The sequence below is a fragment of the Cryptomeria japonica genome, chromosome 1, assembly GCF_030272615.1.
Source record: "Cryptomeria japonica chromosome 1, Sugi_1.0, whole genome shotgun sequence".
NCBI classification, from domain to species: domain Eukaryota; kingdom Viridiplantae; phylum Streptophyta; class Pinopsida; order Cupressales; family Cupressaceae; genus Cryptomeria; species Cryptomeria japonica.
In genome coordinates, this window is record NC_081405.1 from 473,208,442 (window position 1) to 473,228,386 (window position 19,945).

The 19,945-nt window shown below is 37.6% G+C and overlaps 1 protein-coding gene across 5 annotated transcripts in view; it reads left to right on the forward strand.

The window, feature by feature from the left end:
• LOC131071320 (uncharacterized) overlaps positions 1–12,252 on the forward strand; it is a 235,534-nt gene extending 223,282 nt beyond the window's left edge. For 2 of the 5 annotated variants that reach the window (XM_058007113.2, XM_058007125.2), the window contains exons 10-14: positions 7,251–7,431; positions 7,750–7,866; positions 11,125–11,169; positions 11,592–11,723; positions 11,808–12,252. In XM_058007113.2, coding sequence (XP_057863096.2) covers positions 7,251–7,431; positions 7,750–7,866; positions 11,125–11,169; positions 11,592–11,723; positions 11,808–11,963 — 631 coding nt within the window. In that variant the 3' untranslated portion in view covers positions 11,964–12,252. The remainder of the gene's footprint in view (positions 1–7,250; positions 7,432–7,749; positions 7,867–11,124; positions 11,170–11,591; positions 11,724–11,807) is intronic. The other 3 variants (XM_058007130.2, XM_058007140.2, XM_058007148.2) reach the window with 3 other exon arrangements.
• Positions 12,253–19,945: the final 7,693 nt, after the last annotated feature.

The following is a 19,945-nucleotide window of genomic DNA, read 5'->3' on the forward strand; positions in this document are numbered from 1 at the left end:
CCTAAAAAATAGGGGTCCCTCCTAAAACATTGGAGACTGGCTCCCAACATGCAAAATGGCTCATAAAGCCTCCTACTAAGCTCTACTAGCTCTGGGTCGTCAACGAGTGAACTAGTAGTTACTCCCTAAAAAATGGGAGCAATAGGAACCCTTCCTAAAAAGTAGGAAATTGGCTCTAAGCCCTAGAAATGCCTCATAGCTCTCCCCAAAGCCTCTGAATAGGTCCCTTGTTCACTACATTAGCCTACAAGAACCCCTGTTGATAGGCTAACCCTGCTAGAACACATCTACCTTAGGAAGGGGACATTATAGTCTGCCCTCCCCAAGATTGCTTGTCCTTAAGCAACCTCAACTCCGAGTGCTATAAGATTTTCTCACTCTCCCATGTTGCATCCTCCACTGGCAAATCTTTCCACTTCACCAGATACTCCCTGATAACCCTCCTCAATTTCCTCTCTCGAGAATCAATTATGGCCTCAGGGACAAGAATTAGTTTCCCCTCCTCATCAAGGGGTGGTAACACTGTAGAAGGAATCACATTATGCCCAATCGCCTTCTTGAGGCTTGACACATGGAAGACATTATGTACCCGGCTATCTGCAAGTAATTCTAACTCTCAAGTCACCTCTCCAATACGTTTGATGATCCTGAATGATCCATAATAACGTGACCTAAGTTTATTTGCTCCACTCTTCCTGAGAGTGGACTGTCGGTAAGGATGCATCATAAGATATACCATATCACTGACCTCAAATGAACGCTCAACCTTGTGCTAATCAGCATACTATTTCTGTTGATTTTGTGCCGTTTGAATGTTTTCCTTAAAGGACCTCATGATATCCTGGCTGTCTTGCAACAAGTCCTTGGCACTAGGTACTCGATTGTCTCCAAATAGCAAATCCAGGAAGTTAGGCACATCATACCCATATAGCGCCATAAATGGAGTCATCTGGATGGACATGTGTTAGGTCGTTTTATAGCAATACTCACACAAATAGAGCCACCTAACCCATGCCTTTTGTTGCTCTGATACCACTATAGTGACCCGCCCCGGATCACGGAAGCAAGTCTGATTTAAGGTGTGATTTTTTATTTTTTTTTTTGATTTTTTTGGTGTTTTTGATGTTTTGCTTGGTTTTTTGCAAGGTAAAATGAATGCTAATAAAGATAAAGTGCTGATATTGAAAAGTACAAATAAAAAATGCAACAAATGACAAATTTGAAGAACTTTTATTGAGCAAAGTTGCTGGTTACATACCCTATAATAGTATACATAAGTCTGATATAGATCTGGAACAGCCAATATGTCCTGATGAACTTGTTATTTTATCCTAGAGCATTGTCTCTAGGTCTAATCTGCATTATCAGTTTTGATATTTGGCTTGATTAGTTCCAATAGGATCTAAAAAAACACATGCCCAGCTAGGGTTTGGCTGCATAAACTCGAATAGGGTGAGGCTAGCTGTAGTAACACAAGAAATGCTGATCTATGGTGCCAATTGGCCCAGATCTGCAATTATCCTTCGTAAACTTGCTCTCCAACACTGCTGATCTTTGATTTTATAATTCCGAAGGTATCCCTCCACCCACTTATTGACAATCTTTGTCTATCCATCAATTTGGGGGTGGTAAGTGGTGCTCGGGGTGAGCTCGGTGCCACTGAGTCTAAAGAACTCCTACCAAAAGTGACTCATGAACCTGCTGTCCCTGTCACTCATAATACTCAGCAACCCATGAAGTCTGAATAGCTTCCTAAAGAAGAACTCAACCACCTGCACTGCTCTAAAGGTAGTGGTGATCGGGAAAAAGTGTGCAAACTTCGTCAATCTTCCACCACAACATAAATGCGATCTTGCCCTTGGGCTTTGGGTAAGCCCGTGATAAAATCCATCGAGATGCACTCACACTTCCTACTAGGAACGGATAGGGGCTGCAATAAACCTGCCGGAAAAGTGTGCTCATGCTTATTCTACTAACAAGTAGGACACTCACGACATACCTAAGAACCTTGGACTTGAGCCCCTTCCAAGTGAACCTCTCCCGTATCTACTGATATGTCTTGAAGTACTTGGGGTGTCTTGCCATAGGAGCATCATGGAAGGCTCTCAAAATTTGCCTCTTCATCTCTGAACCTAGGACGAAGAAAATCCTCCCTTTTTAAATCATGAGATCGTTTACAACTGTGTATTTGTCATCTTGTATTGTCCCATCAATAATACCAGCGGCCCACGTGTTCTTAGCATACTCAATAGAAATCAGCCCACACCAATCATCTGCAATCTCCCCAATTGAGCACAAATGGGGTCTCCTAGAGAGGGCATCAGCAACAATGTTCTTCTTGCCCTTCATATAGGCAATGTCAAAATCAGAAGCCTGAAGCTTACTCACCCATTTCTGTTGGCGGTCATTGAGGTTCCGCAGATTGAGGAAATGTTTCAGGCTGTTATGGTCCATCTTAACCACAAATTTACTCCCTACCAAGTACTGCCTGAACTTAGCCAATGCATGCATGATGGCTAACATCTCCTTGTCCTATATGTTTAACTCCTCTCTGGCCTCCTCAATTTCTAACTCTCCAATGCTATAGGGTGCTTGTTTTGCATCAACACTGCACCAATTCTCTCTCTTGAAGCATCACATTGTAACTCAAAAGGCTGAGAGAAATCAGGTATTGCAAGAACCAAACACGAGCTCATCAACTGCTTAAAGTGATCAAAACACTGTTGTGCCTGCTCTGTCCAAATGAAGGCCCCCTTCGTCATCAAATCTGTGAGAGGTGTTGCCCTTTGTGAGAACCCCTTAACAAAGCGTCTATAAAAATCACAAAGCCCAAAGAATCCCCCAAGTTGAATGAGATTCTTGGGTGGGGACCAATCAACGATAGCTCGGACTTTATCCAAATCAACCTTAACTCCCTCTGAGCTAATAATGTGCCCCAAGTAGAGAAACTTTGTCATCCCAAACTCACAGTTGGACTCCTTGGCATACAAGGACTCCCTCTCCAAAATTCCCAATACCTCATCTAGGTGCCTCACATGCTCCTCTCAAGTCCGATTGAAAATCAAAATGTCATCGAAGAACATCAAAACAATCTTCCTCAACTGATGCTAGAAGACCCTATTCATGCAAGACTAGAATGTGGCAGGTGTGTTGGTTAACCCAAAGGGCATAACCAAGAACTCAAAGTGTCCATAATGGCATCTAAAAGTTGTCTTCTCCACATCCTCCTCTCTCATCCGTATCTGATGATAACCAGATCTCAAGTCGATCTTGGAGAAGAAACATGCCCCATGTGACTTATCAATCAGCTCATCTATGCGAGGTAGGTGGTACTGGCTATTAATTCTTTTCTTATTCAATGCACGGTAGTCGATGCACATGCAAAGGGTCCCATCCTTCTTCTTAACCAATACCACGACTAATGCAAATGAACTCTTACAAGGCTGGATATGATCCATATCTAGTAACTCCTTAATCCTCTTTTCAATTTCACCCTTGAGCCTCTTTGGGTGGCTATATGAAGTGATGATGACTGGTTTGGCCCCTTCCTCCAACTCAATAATGCACTCTATTCCCCTATCTAGTGGTCTATTAGGTGGTATGTCACTAAACACTTTACTGTGTTTAGTTAAGATTCTCTGCATGTCTAGAGAATATTCCCGCTTCTGCTGCTCTCCTATGGTAGGCATCTTGACACACTTTGCTGCCCACTCAATCTGATCATGCCTGAGCAACCTCTCGATCCTCCTCAAGGAAACCATGTGTAAGCCACCATCTGACATCCCCCTCAGTACACATTTCTTGCCATTCACCTCAAACCCCATCTCCATGCTACGTAGGTTGAGTGTGAACTCCTCAATAGCATGAAGCCACTTCATGCCCAAAACAATGTCCATCTCACCAATACCCACTACATAATAGTCCGCCTGAAAGACATAATCATTAAATTGTAAAGTCAAGTTAAGGATCCTCTTGGTACATGTGAGAGTGAAACCATTTGCTACCCTTGGAATCTCTCAAACTCCTTGGCCTTGAGTCCTCTCTTGGCCACTAACCCCTCATCAATAAAATCATGTGTAGTTCCTGTATCCAGTAAGGTAATCACTTGCTGCCCACCAAGAACTCCATGAATCTTGAAAGACCCCTCATGCTGAATGCTAGAGAGTTGTGCCATGGATCTATCATTCTCCTGCTCCTTCATTGAATCCTCATAAGTGGTCTTTGCTTCGCTATCACAAATTTGAGTGTGCTGATCTGAATTTTCAGATTTGAATCATCTACTGAATAATATTTCATTTTGTTAACCTTCCCTTTTAAAGGGCATTTATGTTTAGGATCCCATGGCTCCTTGCACTTGAAACATAGTTTCTTACGTCTCAAGTCATTCAAAGTCTCCTCATCGTTTTTTTTGGAAAGGCTTCCTTTGCTGGTCTGTGGTTTTATGAAAAGGTTTTTTATCCTTACTGCTGGAAAAAGGTTTTGATGAGAATCTACTGGTCGGGGCAGCAAGCTCCATGCTATAAGCCTTCTTTATGGCCTCCTATAAAGTGGGTGGATCAAAGGCCTTAAGCCATCCACGTAAGGGTTTTGAAAGTCCCTCAATGAAAAGAACAACCAACCATCTCTTTGAAGTATCTGATACCATTACTGATAACCGCTGAAAATCAGCAATGTAGATCTCTAAAGATCCATATTGCTTGAGTTGTGCAAGCTCTCTAAATTACATCTCTAGGTCCTTCTTGTCAAAATGGTCAATGAGTTTATTTGTGAACTCATCATAAGAAGTAATGGAGCGATGTCCCAGAGTAATCAGACCGTGGTACCACCACTCAAGAGCCACACCATCCAAATGCAAGGTAGCAAACTTAATCGCCTCCTCTATCATAGGTCTTAAGGAAAAATAATTATCGAGCTTCTGCACCCAAGCCCGTGTTTTACACTAATCACTCCCATCATAATGTGGTAAGGTCAACTTACCCACCACCTGTTGAAAATCCCTATGCCCCTATGGAGTCTTGTAGCCCGATCTACCAGATGAACTTGCTCTAAGTCACTTCTGGCCTATGAACTGGTCAAGGGTCAACAACACCTTGACCTCTGGTGACAAGGTCATATACTCTGTATAATGATGTCGGATTTCCTCTGTTGCAGATGAATGGAGTTCAGGCTCTCGCCCCTGATGAGTAGGTAACTCCTCATGTTGAGTGAAAGTGGGCTGTAAGGGTTTGGGTATGGAGCTGGAGAAAGAAGGGTGTTCTTGGAAACAATTATTCTGACCATTGTCTTCTTTTGTTCTACTAGACTCACTATTCAGAGTGGTGTGTTGAGATTGATCCTTGTGAGTTTGGTTTTGCTAGTCCCTTTGTCCCAACAATTGAGAGATCATGTCCATCATGGCATCAAATTTCTTCTCGATCCTGGTGTTAGGGCTGATTGACCTAGCCCTCCCCTTATCCTTCTTGGCCATGGTACCTGTATTGCTCTCACTGTCACTAGAGTCTTTCCTGTGAATCCCAATCATGCTGGAAACTGTCTCACCCTCTGGAACCTGTGGTGGCTGCTACTGTACATGATACTCTTTGGCATAAGTCTGCAATTCTTTGTCACTCATCAAAAGGGTTGTGAATCACAGGATGGCAGGAAGATCTATGCCCTGATATCACTGTAGTGAACCACCTCGGATCACGGAAGCAAGTCTGATTTAAGGTTTGATTTTTGTTTACGATTTTCTGATTTTTTTCTTCACCAACAACCTGTAAATGAACCTTTCTTGTGCCCCTGCTGATGAGAACCTGTGAGAATATCCTTGGGTGATAGTTGCACACCTGTAGGTACTCAGTCGTTTGAGAGATTTCGTTCCCAAAAGTCTGATCACTGCTGAAACCCCTGCTCTAGAACTCAAAAATCCAATTTGCTGATGTAAAAATGACCTCTTGAATGCCAAAAAGAATATTCCAAATGTTACTTTATTGACCACAACCCTAATCCAACTGTTTTTGGGAGGCATCTTGGATTTTATTTGGAATATTCTATTTCTTTATTTCATCTTCCTTTCTCCTCTTAGGCTGATCGAATCTTCTTATGAAGTGCCACACCCCCCCCCCTCCCCCCCTCTTAATTTATTAAGTTGTTTTAAAAACAACTTATTAAGGGTCCTAGGGGTCATGCCACTAGGTGGTCCCCTTGGACACTATTATAATATTAATAAAGTGATTTCCAATTAAAGAATCACTTTTTCCTTTATTAAATTAAAATAATAAAGTAAACACTTTAATATTTAAAATTGTTATTTTGATGTCATCACCCTACATCCAAACTGAAAACCGAAGCTGCAACCAGTATCAAGGTGATGCCTGAGTGAAGAAGGCCAACTGCCAGTCAACTCCTTAAAAATAGGGATTCTCCTAACAAATAGGAAACTGACCCAAATCATCTGGAAATGCTCGTAAGACCTATTAACACTTCATTGGCCTCCGGGTGGTCAAGCGGCAAACCGTCAGTCCCCTCGTAAAAAATAGGGACCCCTCCTAAAACATAAGAGACTGGCTCCCAACATCCAAAATAGCTCATAAAGCCTCTTGCTAAACTCCACTAGCTCTAGGTGGTCAACGAGTGAATTGGCAGTCACTCCCTAAAAAATAGGAAACGGGCTCTAAGCCCTGGAAATGCCTCATAGACCTCCCAAAAGTCTCTTGACCCCTTTGAATAGATCCCCTGTCCACTGCATTAACCTACGGGAACCCCTGTCGATAGGCTAACCTTGCTATAACACATCTGCCTTAGGAAGGGGACATTACACCATGCGATGCACTTTTATAGAAATAAAAATAGTAGTTAATTTGTGAATTACATGAGAAACTTGCTTCTGACAGTGTATGCTGTTTAACTGATAGATTGAAGTTATGATTATTCCTCGGAGTCTGAGAGTAAGGGCAATCATCCTTATTATATGCTTTAATGAATATCTGATGGCTAGAAGTCCACCTCTGGAATCATATTGCTTGTGTTTACTTTACATGTGTAGTTCCAGAAAGAACTTACATATTCGATTGATTGTTATCAAATTTCAATTATGTTTTTGTTCTTTTGAAATAAATGGAAAGGAAAAATAAGGGTAATCGTTTATTATTTCAGTTTGTAAGAACTTAGGCACCAAATTCCCTAAAAGAGCTCATAGGTAGAAGTGTTGAATATATTTTTAATTCACTTTAATGTACCTTAAATATTCAAATTATATCAATTTTTCACAGGTCTTCCATATCAGAGATTTACCGACCCCTGCAAGATCCACTAATAAAGAAGTGCATTAACATTATTGAGAACAAGGAAACTGATGTTGGCTGGGGTGCCAGAGCATTTTCAGCTGCAAGAAGCATAATGTCAAAAGTTGTTCCAAAGTCCCGAAGGGCTTGGGTTCCAACAGGTTGCCTGGTACAGAAAGCTAAGCATTTATCTAAAATTCAATATGTTTTAAATTTTTTGGGTTTTATTGCTTTTCTGGTGTTATCCTGGGCATTGTTTGACTGGTAGACGTTTTGTCACTGGGATAATATATTAATTAATACTATGGAATAGGAACAGTCTTTTGTGTTTTATGAATTTAAGAACTTGACTAGATTGCAAGCCTTCTTGTCTGAGGTATAGATTTCTTTAAGCATTTTTGTTTTAAATAATTTCCAATGTTTAATGATTCTTTTACCCACTCACCATGAATTTGTACATGTTGAACATGCTGGCCTGGATGTGCAGCAACTACTAGAGGTTTTGCACAGAGTAGTACCAAAGATGTCTTTAATTGCATCAGATTTCAGCTATCTTCCAGATGTAAGAATACCTGGTGTGAGGGCACCTCTTGTATCAAGCAAGGTATTTGTGTGATTTCAACTAATTGCAATATCAATTGTTATTAAGTTAATTGTTATTGTCACGTAAGTTTTATCTATGTTTATTTTGTAGCAACTTATAATTTTCTCACGACTTTGATGCATTCAAATGATAAGTCTGTAGGCATTAGACTTATTTGCATGAATAATGTGTTTTTGAATCTTGGAGGCCAAATGCTAATTTTGTACGATTCATACTGTCAAAATTGAAATAATTTATAGTTTTTATAAATTGGTTAGTAATACTTATAGTGTCAATATATATTTTTATAGTTTGTATTCTTGTTATTTTTAGTTATAATATTTTTAGTGTCAATATATGTTTTTATAGTTTATATTCTTATTTTCAGTTATAATTGGTTAGTAATACTTATTATAATTTATACATAGTATTAGTAATTTATTTCTTATCTCTCTTTTTCTTGTTATTTAAGATAAGAAATAAATTAACTCATCGTGTCAATTTTGTAGGATTTATACTGCCTAGTTTTGTTTTCAATTTTTGCACTATGATATTTGTCTTGTAATCTGATGAACAAGCAGGCTTATTTATGACACAGCAAGCCAAGGTTTGCATATTCTGTTGAAGGTTTCAAGATTATATCTTCTTGCTGAGTTATCATTTCTTTTAGGTTTCTTTTGGTAAGGAGTTTGATATTTTCACGTTCTATGTTGTACCAAGCTCGGTATGGTTTACAAGTTCCATGCTGAAGCATAATTATGACTCGACTTATTGTATGTGTTCTATGTCTGAGCTTGTTTTCTTTTTCATAATGTGTAAGTCACTGTGTACACTTAAGTTGTGTGGGCTCCTCCAAATGAAGATTTGCAGTCTTCCAGAAGACTCCAATGGCCATAAAGGTTTAATAGAAGTGAAAAGGATGAAGGAATGGGATGTTTTTGTAAAAGATAAAAGGAAGTTGGAATGCTCTGGTGTTAGGACAGACTTTTCTCTCTAATCTTTTGTAACCAGGAAAATGTAATAATTAATGACTTCTAAAATGTATTAAATTGTGTAGAGAATAAGCATGCATATTAGATATAAATGCTTGTAAGACAAAAACAATGAGGATGAACTGCAACTAAGCCCCACAATATAGAAGCGCAACCCATCTGTATTAGATGAGTCATTTGACTACCCTTATTGAAGGCGAGAAAGGTGTTGAAAAATAACATTAGTTTATTACTTAAACATGAGAGATAGAGGATTGATTTGGCTTTAGAAAAAGTATTTATTTAGGCTAAGAAATTTAGAAAACTGATTTAGTCTGGGGAAAGAATTAATGATTCAACCAGAGGAAGATAGATGCTTGAGAGTTGTCACAAGAAAAATAGGAAGATAATTTAGAGGATAAATGGTAACAGGTGCTAGGGAATGGAATAATTTGTGAAGAATTTGTATGACTACAGAATTGGTTCTTGTGATTGAACAACTTTGAGTCCTGGGATTTTGGACAGCATGAGTTGGCATAGCAATAAAGAGATTCATTAGTTTATTAAGGATGATTGCAGAGAATCTACCATCCTGATTGTCAAGTCTCGAGATGGATGAAGGAAGCACAATTGCCACCAATGCTGTAGGTGGTTGTGTCTGACTAGCCACAGTAACAGGTGTGGTATATAGATGGTTAGACATTGATAGTATCTAAATTGTAATCACAAGTAACCTAGGACCCAGAAATAGATATCTTGTGCCATGCACTAGTTGAACCGAGTGACACTTAGGCTAGAGGATGCTGGACATGAAGTCTGGCTATCAAACTAGACTGGATGATCATATACTTGGCACCATAAAGAAATATCAGAGCTCTTATGTTTTCAGAATCATGGATCTATGAAACACAATTGCCACCAGTACCATACATAGTTGTAGCTGACTTACTATAGCAATGGTTGATAGATAGATGACTAGACATACTGATGGAATCTAGATACACGAGCACATGTGACCTAGATCCTAGAAGTAGACGTCTTGTACCTTGCATTAGTTGGACTGAATCAAATTAAGTAGTTGGGGTAGAAAATGGCTGATATTAATTCAGGCTATAAAACTAGACGTGAGATCATATAGTAGGCATCCTATAGGCATCCTAAGAAAACTTCAGAGTTATACTGTTTTCAGAATCATGGAGCAGATTTTTAGAATCTGTAGAGTTTTTTCTCAATCCTTGTCTCTGATATGAACAAGTGACTTTAGATTGTTTCCTTCTTTTTTTTTTTTATTGTTATATGTTTAGATTTCTTAGTCTTAAGCTTTAATCTAATGTCGCATATAGTGATCCATTTGATGTGGAAGTTTCACCACCTTGAGGTTAGGACTATTTTATTTAAGGTGTAAAAGGGATATGAGAGAAACTTGGGGATTGGCAGACTAATTATATGTTTTGGAACAGCATTGTCAGGCTTTCACCATTCATATTCTTCAAAAACTATACTGTACAATCAAATATGTCAATTCTATCATGGGATTCTCTCTTCATGATTTGCTCTTGAATTATTCTATAATATCAATAAACATTCTGCCACTTATAGATATTACAGGATAGGGTCCAGCAGAATAGATGTATGCAAACATCAAGGCATTTACAGGTCTTTCTGATATAAGTCTCGAATCCACTGCAATAGGATGGGTGGTTCCACTTAGGATTCTGACTGCATCACTTCATTAAGACATTTGTGTATTTAGTTATTCTCAATAAGCTTGGCAAGCTGAACAATTTGATTTTTCTGTACAAGAAGAGTGAGCTTTACCTCTTCTGGCTTCCTATACAACTGCTGTACTGTGCACAGGTTCATCACAGTTATAATTGCAGCTAAACACTACTATATACTAATGAAGCGAACATTGATGGCACAAATCTACTTTAGTGTTGACACAATGTTGATTAGGGATTAGAACTCCATATGAAGCTTGGCTCATCTTCAGATTTATTTCCTATAACAATTTTCCATTATAGAGTATGTGTAAGATCAGCAATTGTAATTCATAAATTTCCATTATATAATATGCTGCTGAATACAACTGCAAGTTACAAATTTCCCTTATGTAATATGTGGTTGATTAGTAACTGCAAGCTGATTTCCCTAAATTTGTCTTTTATGAGCTATTCCATTTTCATGAAGTATAAACATTTGAAACTCTTTCCTTTTATAGCTTCCATATTGAGTTAGAATTGTGGTAACAGGAAAGAGCGATTGCTTCTTTTTAGATATTAATTGATTACATTTTGTGATCTTGCAGAAAGGTGGTTGCACTGAAGATTACAGTTCTTATCTTGAAGCTAAGGTATATGTTCTAGGTGTCTGAAAGTAGTGAAGGTTTTCCAGTTTACTTGATTTGTCAAAATTACCCATGGTATTATACTTATGGCAGAGAGATAATATCATATGCAACTCTCTTGAGTTACTTTTCATTACTATTTCTGACCACTTTAGTTAATGCAACACATTGAAGAGTGCCATCCACTTTAATTTGTGATGGATTGCAAATCATCTGGAATGCCAGATGGAATGTATGTCTTGAGTGTTTTTTATCTCTTTTCTACTTGATAAATCTGATGTCTACAACCTGCACCGCTGCCAATGTTAAGGTATTGGGGCTGATGTCTTGATCCGTTTTTGAACTGGCATCTCTCCGTGTTTACTTTCTTTGATCTTTAGAGCTATTTTTGTAATTCTTACTTGTTTGAGTACTCTTATGTGCAACAGGGAGATGCAGACATATTTTTTCCAACAGATTTTTTCATCCTTGAACTCATTGATCATTACTGTGCAGAAGCTGGCAGTCAGTTAAAGGGTGAAAAAAATCTGAAACCCATAAAGAAAAGACGGTCAACAATAGTAAGATTAACTCCTTTTTCATCCCATTTTATTTATATGGGAATTTTTCTATTGTTTAATTTATTATGTTACAAATGCTTGTAGCTAGACATGGCTGGTTTTATGGAAGAGTTCGGTCTTCCCTCCAAGACAAGTACAAAAGATGGCTACAATCCTCTCTTAGAAGATTTTCAGAATACTAAAATTTACTTGAGCGTGCCCACTCATAATTTCATATCCCAAAAGAAGCAGCACTTATAAATTGAACTAAAGACGCATAAAGGCATTTCCTAAGGCGAAGGCATTTTTTGAACAGATGGAAGAGCAAGATGAAGCCAAATATAATTCCTAACAAGCAAATTGTTTCAGGCTTTGTATTGTGTTGTATATCCTATTAGTCAGTATTCTAAATGAATTTGAGATGAAAAGATGGAATATGTGTTGCCATGGCCTCCTTTATTGGATGTGCACTTTTTGCACTTCAGAGCTTACATTGTTCCATTTGCAAAGAATTTTCTATGGGAAACACAAAATTTGAAATTTTGATCTTTGAGAATTTGGTGATATTTTCTGCTCAATAGAAAAAATTTGAGCACAAAACACTCCATTAGATACATGACTGAAAATTTTCTCTCATTTTTATTCAATTAAAAAGGCTTGGAGTTTGAGAAAAGGTATATTTGAGGTTAAGGTAAAGATCTTTTTACAGGGATTATTTATGAACAAAGGAAGTGCCAGAATATTCTCAAGCACTAGAGTAGGAATAATGGGCTTAACAATAATCCCCAGTTGTTAGTTGCAAAGATATCATTTTTAGAAGTAAGCTCCTTTCTTTGATCTTCATGAAACTATCTTTTGAAAAAGTAATTAATCATATATGTGCAATTCTTAAGATAAATTTGATTCTTCCTTGAGACAATTTTTTTCCAGATTATATTTGCTTGTGGGAATGGTTTGTTATGACCCATTGATGCAATTTTACGCCTAGTTAGTCTTCAGCCTTACATTTGAAAGGATATCGCAATCATAAATCAATGTTTTATGTTTAACACTTTTTTTTTAACTAAGAAAAAAGTATCTGAAAAATGATTATTATGTTTTTAGGAGGCATTGCCTATTCTTATATATCTTTTATGCATCAACATTTTGTGATGTTTTCAGACAGCCTTGGCAATACATATAAAGATAATACAAATGCCTTGGGTTTTAGAGGCAGGAGTAGGTGGGTCTTTAGGGGGAATGATTGAATTATAATTGTCAATCTTACTCTATTCTTAGGATCAATGTAATGAAGCCAAAATGTAGCTCTATATCTTGATCTGCTACCCCTCTTGGATCATAGAAATTGATAGGTCAACATAGTGAGTTATATAGCATCTGTTGGAGGACATCTAGTAGGAGGAAAAGTAGACATGTTTAGCTAGCTAGGAAGATCTTATTGATTTCTTGGACTCTACCAAAATAAGAGAGGAACTTGCTTCCCTAGTGTAGGAGTTTAATTTTAAATATATTCACAAATCATTTCTATATTTCTTCTATTGGATGCTTGAAACTAATAGACCAACGAGAATTCCTAGATACCTGATGATCATGCCATATTCAATGTATTTCTACTTCATAGGTGTTGATGTGTTTTTTGTGACACTTTCAACACAGAGTAAAATACCAAGTATTCTATCCTCTCTTGAACAAGGAAACCTCATATGCTAAACAATGTGATCAAATAAGGCAACTCCAAGGTTTACAATGCAAATAATTGACTTTAATTACTGATAAAGTCAGCGATTCAATGTGATAAAGTTGGTAATCATAGAGGATTTATGTTTTGCTAGAATGTGGAACACTTAACTAACTTTCGAAAATAAAAGACAAAAGATGAAAGGTTAAGGAAATCTAAGCTAACACCTAACAATGCAAGAAATGATTGTTGACTTGATGAAACCAAACCAAGTTTTGCTTCACCATGAGGGAACAACTACACAAAGATGGTGCAATCTCCCAAGGGAAGTCAATGATTTTCATATCACTTATGTGCACCAACACCATGAACAATGATCATAAAGCAATTGAAGTTAAACTTTCAATTAAGTTAGTCTAACCATGCACTGCAACTTGCAATCAACAAGTCACAAATGGTATGAACATGTTAGGCTTCACCATTAATCAATAATAAGATCTTTCATTCAACTAATCAACTTCATATAAACAAATCTAAACTTTGAGAAGTAGAAACCATGCAATATGTTTAAACAACACACAAAATCTAGCATATCTTCAATGAAATCATATGTTTATTTCAACATAGTCTTTGCAACAATCTCTTGTTTTCTCATCCTACTACTATTCTAACTCCTAACTGTAATCTTGTTACTAACTATTAACCTTTACAAATGAGAAGATTGAGCCTTATATAGAGCTCCTGATTACAAATGAATGGCCTAGATTGATTTGAAATCAATGGTTAAGACAATTCAAGACAAACCCTAATTACGGTTGGTTATAATGAGCACCTCACTAACCAATGAGAAAATTACAACATTTTGGACACGTCCTTTGAATGCAGACCAATGAGAGATAAGGTTAGGTATGTTGAATAATGTCTAATATAGCTCCAAGTATCACTTGTTCCTTTGCTAGATGAGTCAGGTTCATTAAACTTGGACATGTCAACTTGGAGTAACTTGATTGGTTGATGATGATTAAGTGCTAGCTCGACATGCTTATCTTGTAGAACATCACAAAGATGTCTTTGCGTTTTGGGCAATATCTCTTGTTACTCAACATTTTCAATCCTCGATGTGATTGTGATGATTCATATTCCCAAATTGCATCATCTTGATGATGAAGTTTCTAACTTTGTTTAACTCTTCTGAAACTCCTATCTATTCCTTGACCACACTTCACTTTTCATCTTCACATTCGAGAATCCTTCTTGTGATGCTTTGCATTTCATTCTCATGTTTGCAAATCTTGAAACACTTCTTCACCTTGGAATGTAGTGTTAATCATATGAGGATCCAGTTAATATTGAGAGGGGGGATGAATTAGTATTAAGACAATTTATAACTTCAAATCAAAATACCATTCACAACAGATCTGAAATCATTTAATACATGAATCTAACCCTTTAACAGATCTCATACACCCACTTATGCAATCTTATTAATCAGAATATTCACCAACTAAATATTTGATCAACACATACTCAAATTGGCAAATTATTAGATCAAAATACTTCATCTATCAACTCATTAACCTTACCGGTAACCATTTACAGATATCTGATAAACAACAGTAAACTTATCATAATCGGTAATCAGAAATAATGCATGAAATCATAAATACTATGAAAAGTCATTCCACACATGCCACTAAGACTTTTGACGTAGAAGCCCAAATGGGAAAAATAGCGGTGGAGATTGGACCCACAATAATTTGTACTCTTTCAAAGTATGCCCTGTTAGGAGCTTAGCCTGGTTAGGAGCTTACAATACACTCGGTTAAGAGCATACCCAGTTAGGAGTCACCCGATTAAGGGATTTACCTATCACTCTAGCTAGGAGCTTAATGATCTGTTAGGATCAACTTGGTTAGAGGATTTAAACACTCTTTAGTGAGCTGTCTTGTTAGGGGAATTAGATGGCAAAGGCCTGTTAGGACCTACTCGGTCAAGGGATTTTAGTTGTTGTAATTGTTAGAGATCACCAATGAAAGATGATTTGTTACTTTGCACTTTTAGCTTGCTAGATCAGATCCAGTTGTGCTTCACAATCTCCAACACTCAGGCAGATCTCTATCTTCTTTGGAACAGCTTAACTCACTCTCCTAATGCCACCGACACATGAAACATCAATTGTGTCGCCCTATATAGACATCTCAACTAGGTCGGCCACAAAACCTAATTACATCTTGAATTTACAATTAGATCACAAGAGATCATCATAGATTGCTATCTAGATAATTACAACAAATTACAATGCAATACAAACTATTGGTTGATCATAACCCATCACGGAAATCCGATCTGTATCCTCAAAACACTCTACTAAGCGTTTCGCTGATTCCCAAGAAAATCTTCATTGAATCGCACCAAAACAACTTTCAAACTCATCATGCGGGTTGTGTTGTATTACCAACTTTATGTAGACTCATCGCCTATCACCGTCATATCAAAAATCATTGCCAGTTGAGTGAATTCATCACCGCTCTTAAAACTCTACTAAAACTTTAGCACAACTCCATCAGAAATTCAAAACATGCCTTTTGGTAATCAACATAGAATGTGGTTCCGATCACATACACAAGTCCATCATAAAAGCTTATGTCTCAAACCACAAGTCTCCAACCATCACCGATTTACCGATTCCATCAAAATCCAGTTGTGCTTCACAATCTCCAACACTCAGGCAGATCTCTATCTTCTCTAGAACGACTTAACTCATTCTCCTAATGCCACCAACACATGAAACATCAATTGTGTCGCCCTATATAGCCATCTCAACTAGGTCGGCCACAAAACCTAATTACAGAGGATCAGATCTAGTTGTGCTTCACAATCTCCAACACTCAGGCAGATCTCTATCTTCTCTGGAATGGCTTAACTCATTCTCCTAATGCCACCGACACATGAAACATCAATTGTGTCGCCCTATATAGACATCTCAACTAGGTCAGCCACAAAACCTAATTACATCTTGAATTTACAATTAGATCACAAGAGATCATCATAGATTGCTATCCAGATCGTTACAACAAATTACAATGCAATACAAACTGTTGGTTGATCATAACCCATCACGGAAATCCGATCTGTATCCTCAAAACACTCTACTAAGCGTTTCGCTGATTCCCAAGAAAATCTTCATTGAATCGCACCAAAACAACTTTCAAACTCATCACGCAGGTTGTGTCGTATTACCAACTTTATGTAGACTATCACCGTCATATCAAAAATCATTACCGGTTGAGTGAATTCATCATCGCTCTTAAAACCCTACTAAAACCTTAGCACAACTCCATCAGAAATTCAAAACATGCCTTTTGGTAATCAACATAGAATGCAGTTCCAGCCACATACACAAGTCCATCATAAAAGCTTATGTCTCAAACCACAAGTCTCCAACCATCACCGATTTACCGATTCCATCAAAATCCAGTTGTGCTTCACAATCTCCAACACTCAGGCAGATCTCTATCTTCTCTGGAACGACTTAACTCATTCTCCTAATGCCACTGACACATGAAACATCAATTGTGTCGCCCTATATAGGCATCTCAACTAGGTCGGCCACAAAACCTAATTACAGAGGATTAGATCTAGTTGTGCTTCACAATCTCCAACACTCAGGCATATCTCTATCTTCTCTGGAACGGCTTAACTCATTCTCCTAATGCCACCGACACATGAAACATCAATTGTGTCGCCCTATATAGCCATCTCAACTAGGTCGGCCACAAAACCTAATTACATCTTGAATTTACAATTAGATCACAAGAGATCATCATAGATCGCTATCCAGATCATTACAACAAATTACAATGCAATACAAACTGTTGGTTGATCATAACCCATCACGGAAATCTGATCTGTATCCTCAAAACACTCTACTAAGCATTTCACTGATTCCCAAGAAAATCTTCATTGAATCGCACCAAAACAACTTTCAAACTCATCACGCGGGTTGTGTCGTATTACCAACTTTATGTAGACTCATCGCCTATCACCGTCATATCAAAATCATTATCGGTTGAGTGAATTCATCACCGCTCTTAAAACCCTACTAAAACCTTAGCACAACTCCATCAGAAATTCAAAACATGCCTTTTGGTAATCAACATAGAATGCGGTTCCGGTCACATATACAAGTCCATCATAAAAGCTTATGTCTCAAACCACAAGTCTCCAACCATCACCGATTTACCGATTCCATCAAAATCTTTTCTTTTACCAGTTGAAGTCCTAATTCTCAGTCGTGCCGGTAAACCCTGCCATACTTAAAAATTCTAAATCCGGTAAACCAAATTACTTATCCAACAAGTCAGACATCAAAGTTCATCTGTAACCATCATCAAACATTAATTGACATAGGTTGCCATCAATGACAACACAAATAATTGATCATGTCATTATCATACTTCTACTGATACAACAATCAACTCATCTGCATTAGTTATGCCAATCATGCCAACAATCTGCCCCTTTGGCATTGATGGCAAAACCAATCAGTTATACAATCAATATACAATCATCTATGCCAATCATCTGCATCTTAGCACATTAACTGTCGCTCTCTGCATCTGCCAATCTTCACTATCTTTTCTTCTCCTCAAATTTGATCATCAGATTTCTTTTTCTTCTCCATAACTGATTAACTGATTTCTTTTTCTTCTCCCCCTTTGACAACAATGCCAAAATTAAAAATGCATCACTTGACTTCAATCTGACCAGAACTGTAAATCATATCATACTGCATTAGAGTGCTCCCCCTACAAAGTAGCTCACATTTTCATCAATCCTTAGTGAAGAATAAACATGAAATCCACAAGATTGATGCAACTCCAGCATCTTAGTTCTTCCGGTGTAGGGGTCTAACCCCTAATTTACTTCTGAGAAACTCAAAAGTAGTCTTTGGCAATGGTTTAGTAAAAATATCAACTAATTGATCTTTACTCCTCACATACTCCATCTTTACCTACTTCTCATGAACTCTTTCCCTTAAGAAATGATACTTCAACTCTATATGCTTGGTTCTTGCATGAAGTACATGATTCTTGGAAATATTTATTGCACTCGTATTGTCACAATAGATAGTCAATGGTTCAGACACATCTATCTTGAATCCTTCTAGCACATGTCTCATCGATATGGCCTGTGTGCAATTCATGGATGCAACAACATACTCAGCTTCAACTATAGATTGAGAAACACAAGTTTGTTTCTTGCTTGTCCATGCTACAAGTCTTCCTCCAAGAAGAAAAGCTCCACTGGTTGTGCTTTTCCTATCATCCACATTGCCTACCCAATCTGCATCATTACAAACATCTAAAGTGAAATTTCCTTTGCAGGGATACCATAATCCATAGTCTAATGTTCCTTTAAGATATCAAAAAATCCTCTTAATAGCCACAATGTGACTTTCTTTGGGCTCTTTTTGAAATCTTGCAACTAACCCAACAACATGAGCAATGTCCAGTCTGCTATGTACAACATAGTGTAGTTTACCAATCATAGACCTGTATTCTTTTTCACTAACATTAGGTGAATCATCTTGCTTTGTCAACTTGCAACCTGTTAACATTGGTGTACCTACCAGTTTACAGTCTTCCATGCCAAAAGTTTTCAGCACCTCTTTAATATACTTGCTTTGACAGATAAAAATACCACCATCCAGTTGTTGGATTTGTAATTCGATAAAGAACTTTATTTCACTGATTAGAGACATCTCAAATTCCTTTTTCATCTCATCAGCAAAGTCCATACTCATATTATCATCTCCACCAAAAATTATGTCATCTACAAATACTTCAGCTATTAGCATCTTGTCTCCATCAGTTTTTATATAACTATTATTGTCCTCACTGGTACGTTGGAATCCAATCTTGATCAAATGTGCATGTAATCATTCATACCATGCTCTCGGTGCCTGCTTTAGACCATACAAAGCTTTATGCAATTTACATACCATGTCCTTATCATCGGTCAAGGAAAAACCATCTGGTTGTTCAATGTATACTTCCTCTTCAAGAATTCCATTCAAAAAGGCTGACTTGACATCCATTTGGTAGACTTTGAATCCCTTATATGTAGCAAATGCCAGCAGCATCTTTACTCCTTCCAATCTTGCAACCGGTGCAAAAGTTTCACCATAGTCATCACCTTCTTCGTGTGCATATCCTTTGCAAATTAACCTTGCCTTATTTCTTACCACTTTTCCATCTTCATTTAACTTATTCCTGAAGACCCATTTAGTTCCAATCACATTTTTGTCCTCCGGTCTAGGAACAAGTGACCATGTCTGATTTTTCTCTATTTGATCTAATTCCTCATTCATTGCTTTCACCCAGTCGTCGTCTTTGAGTACTTCCTTCACTATCTTAGGTTCCATTGTAGAGATCAAACAAGAATTTTCTCTAATTTTCCTCCTGGTTTGCACACTTGCATTCTTATCATCAATTATCTGGTCCTGAGAGCGATTTAATCTCACATATCTAGGTATAGTCTGTGTCGGTTCTGCATCTTCCTC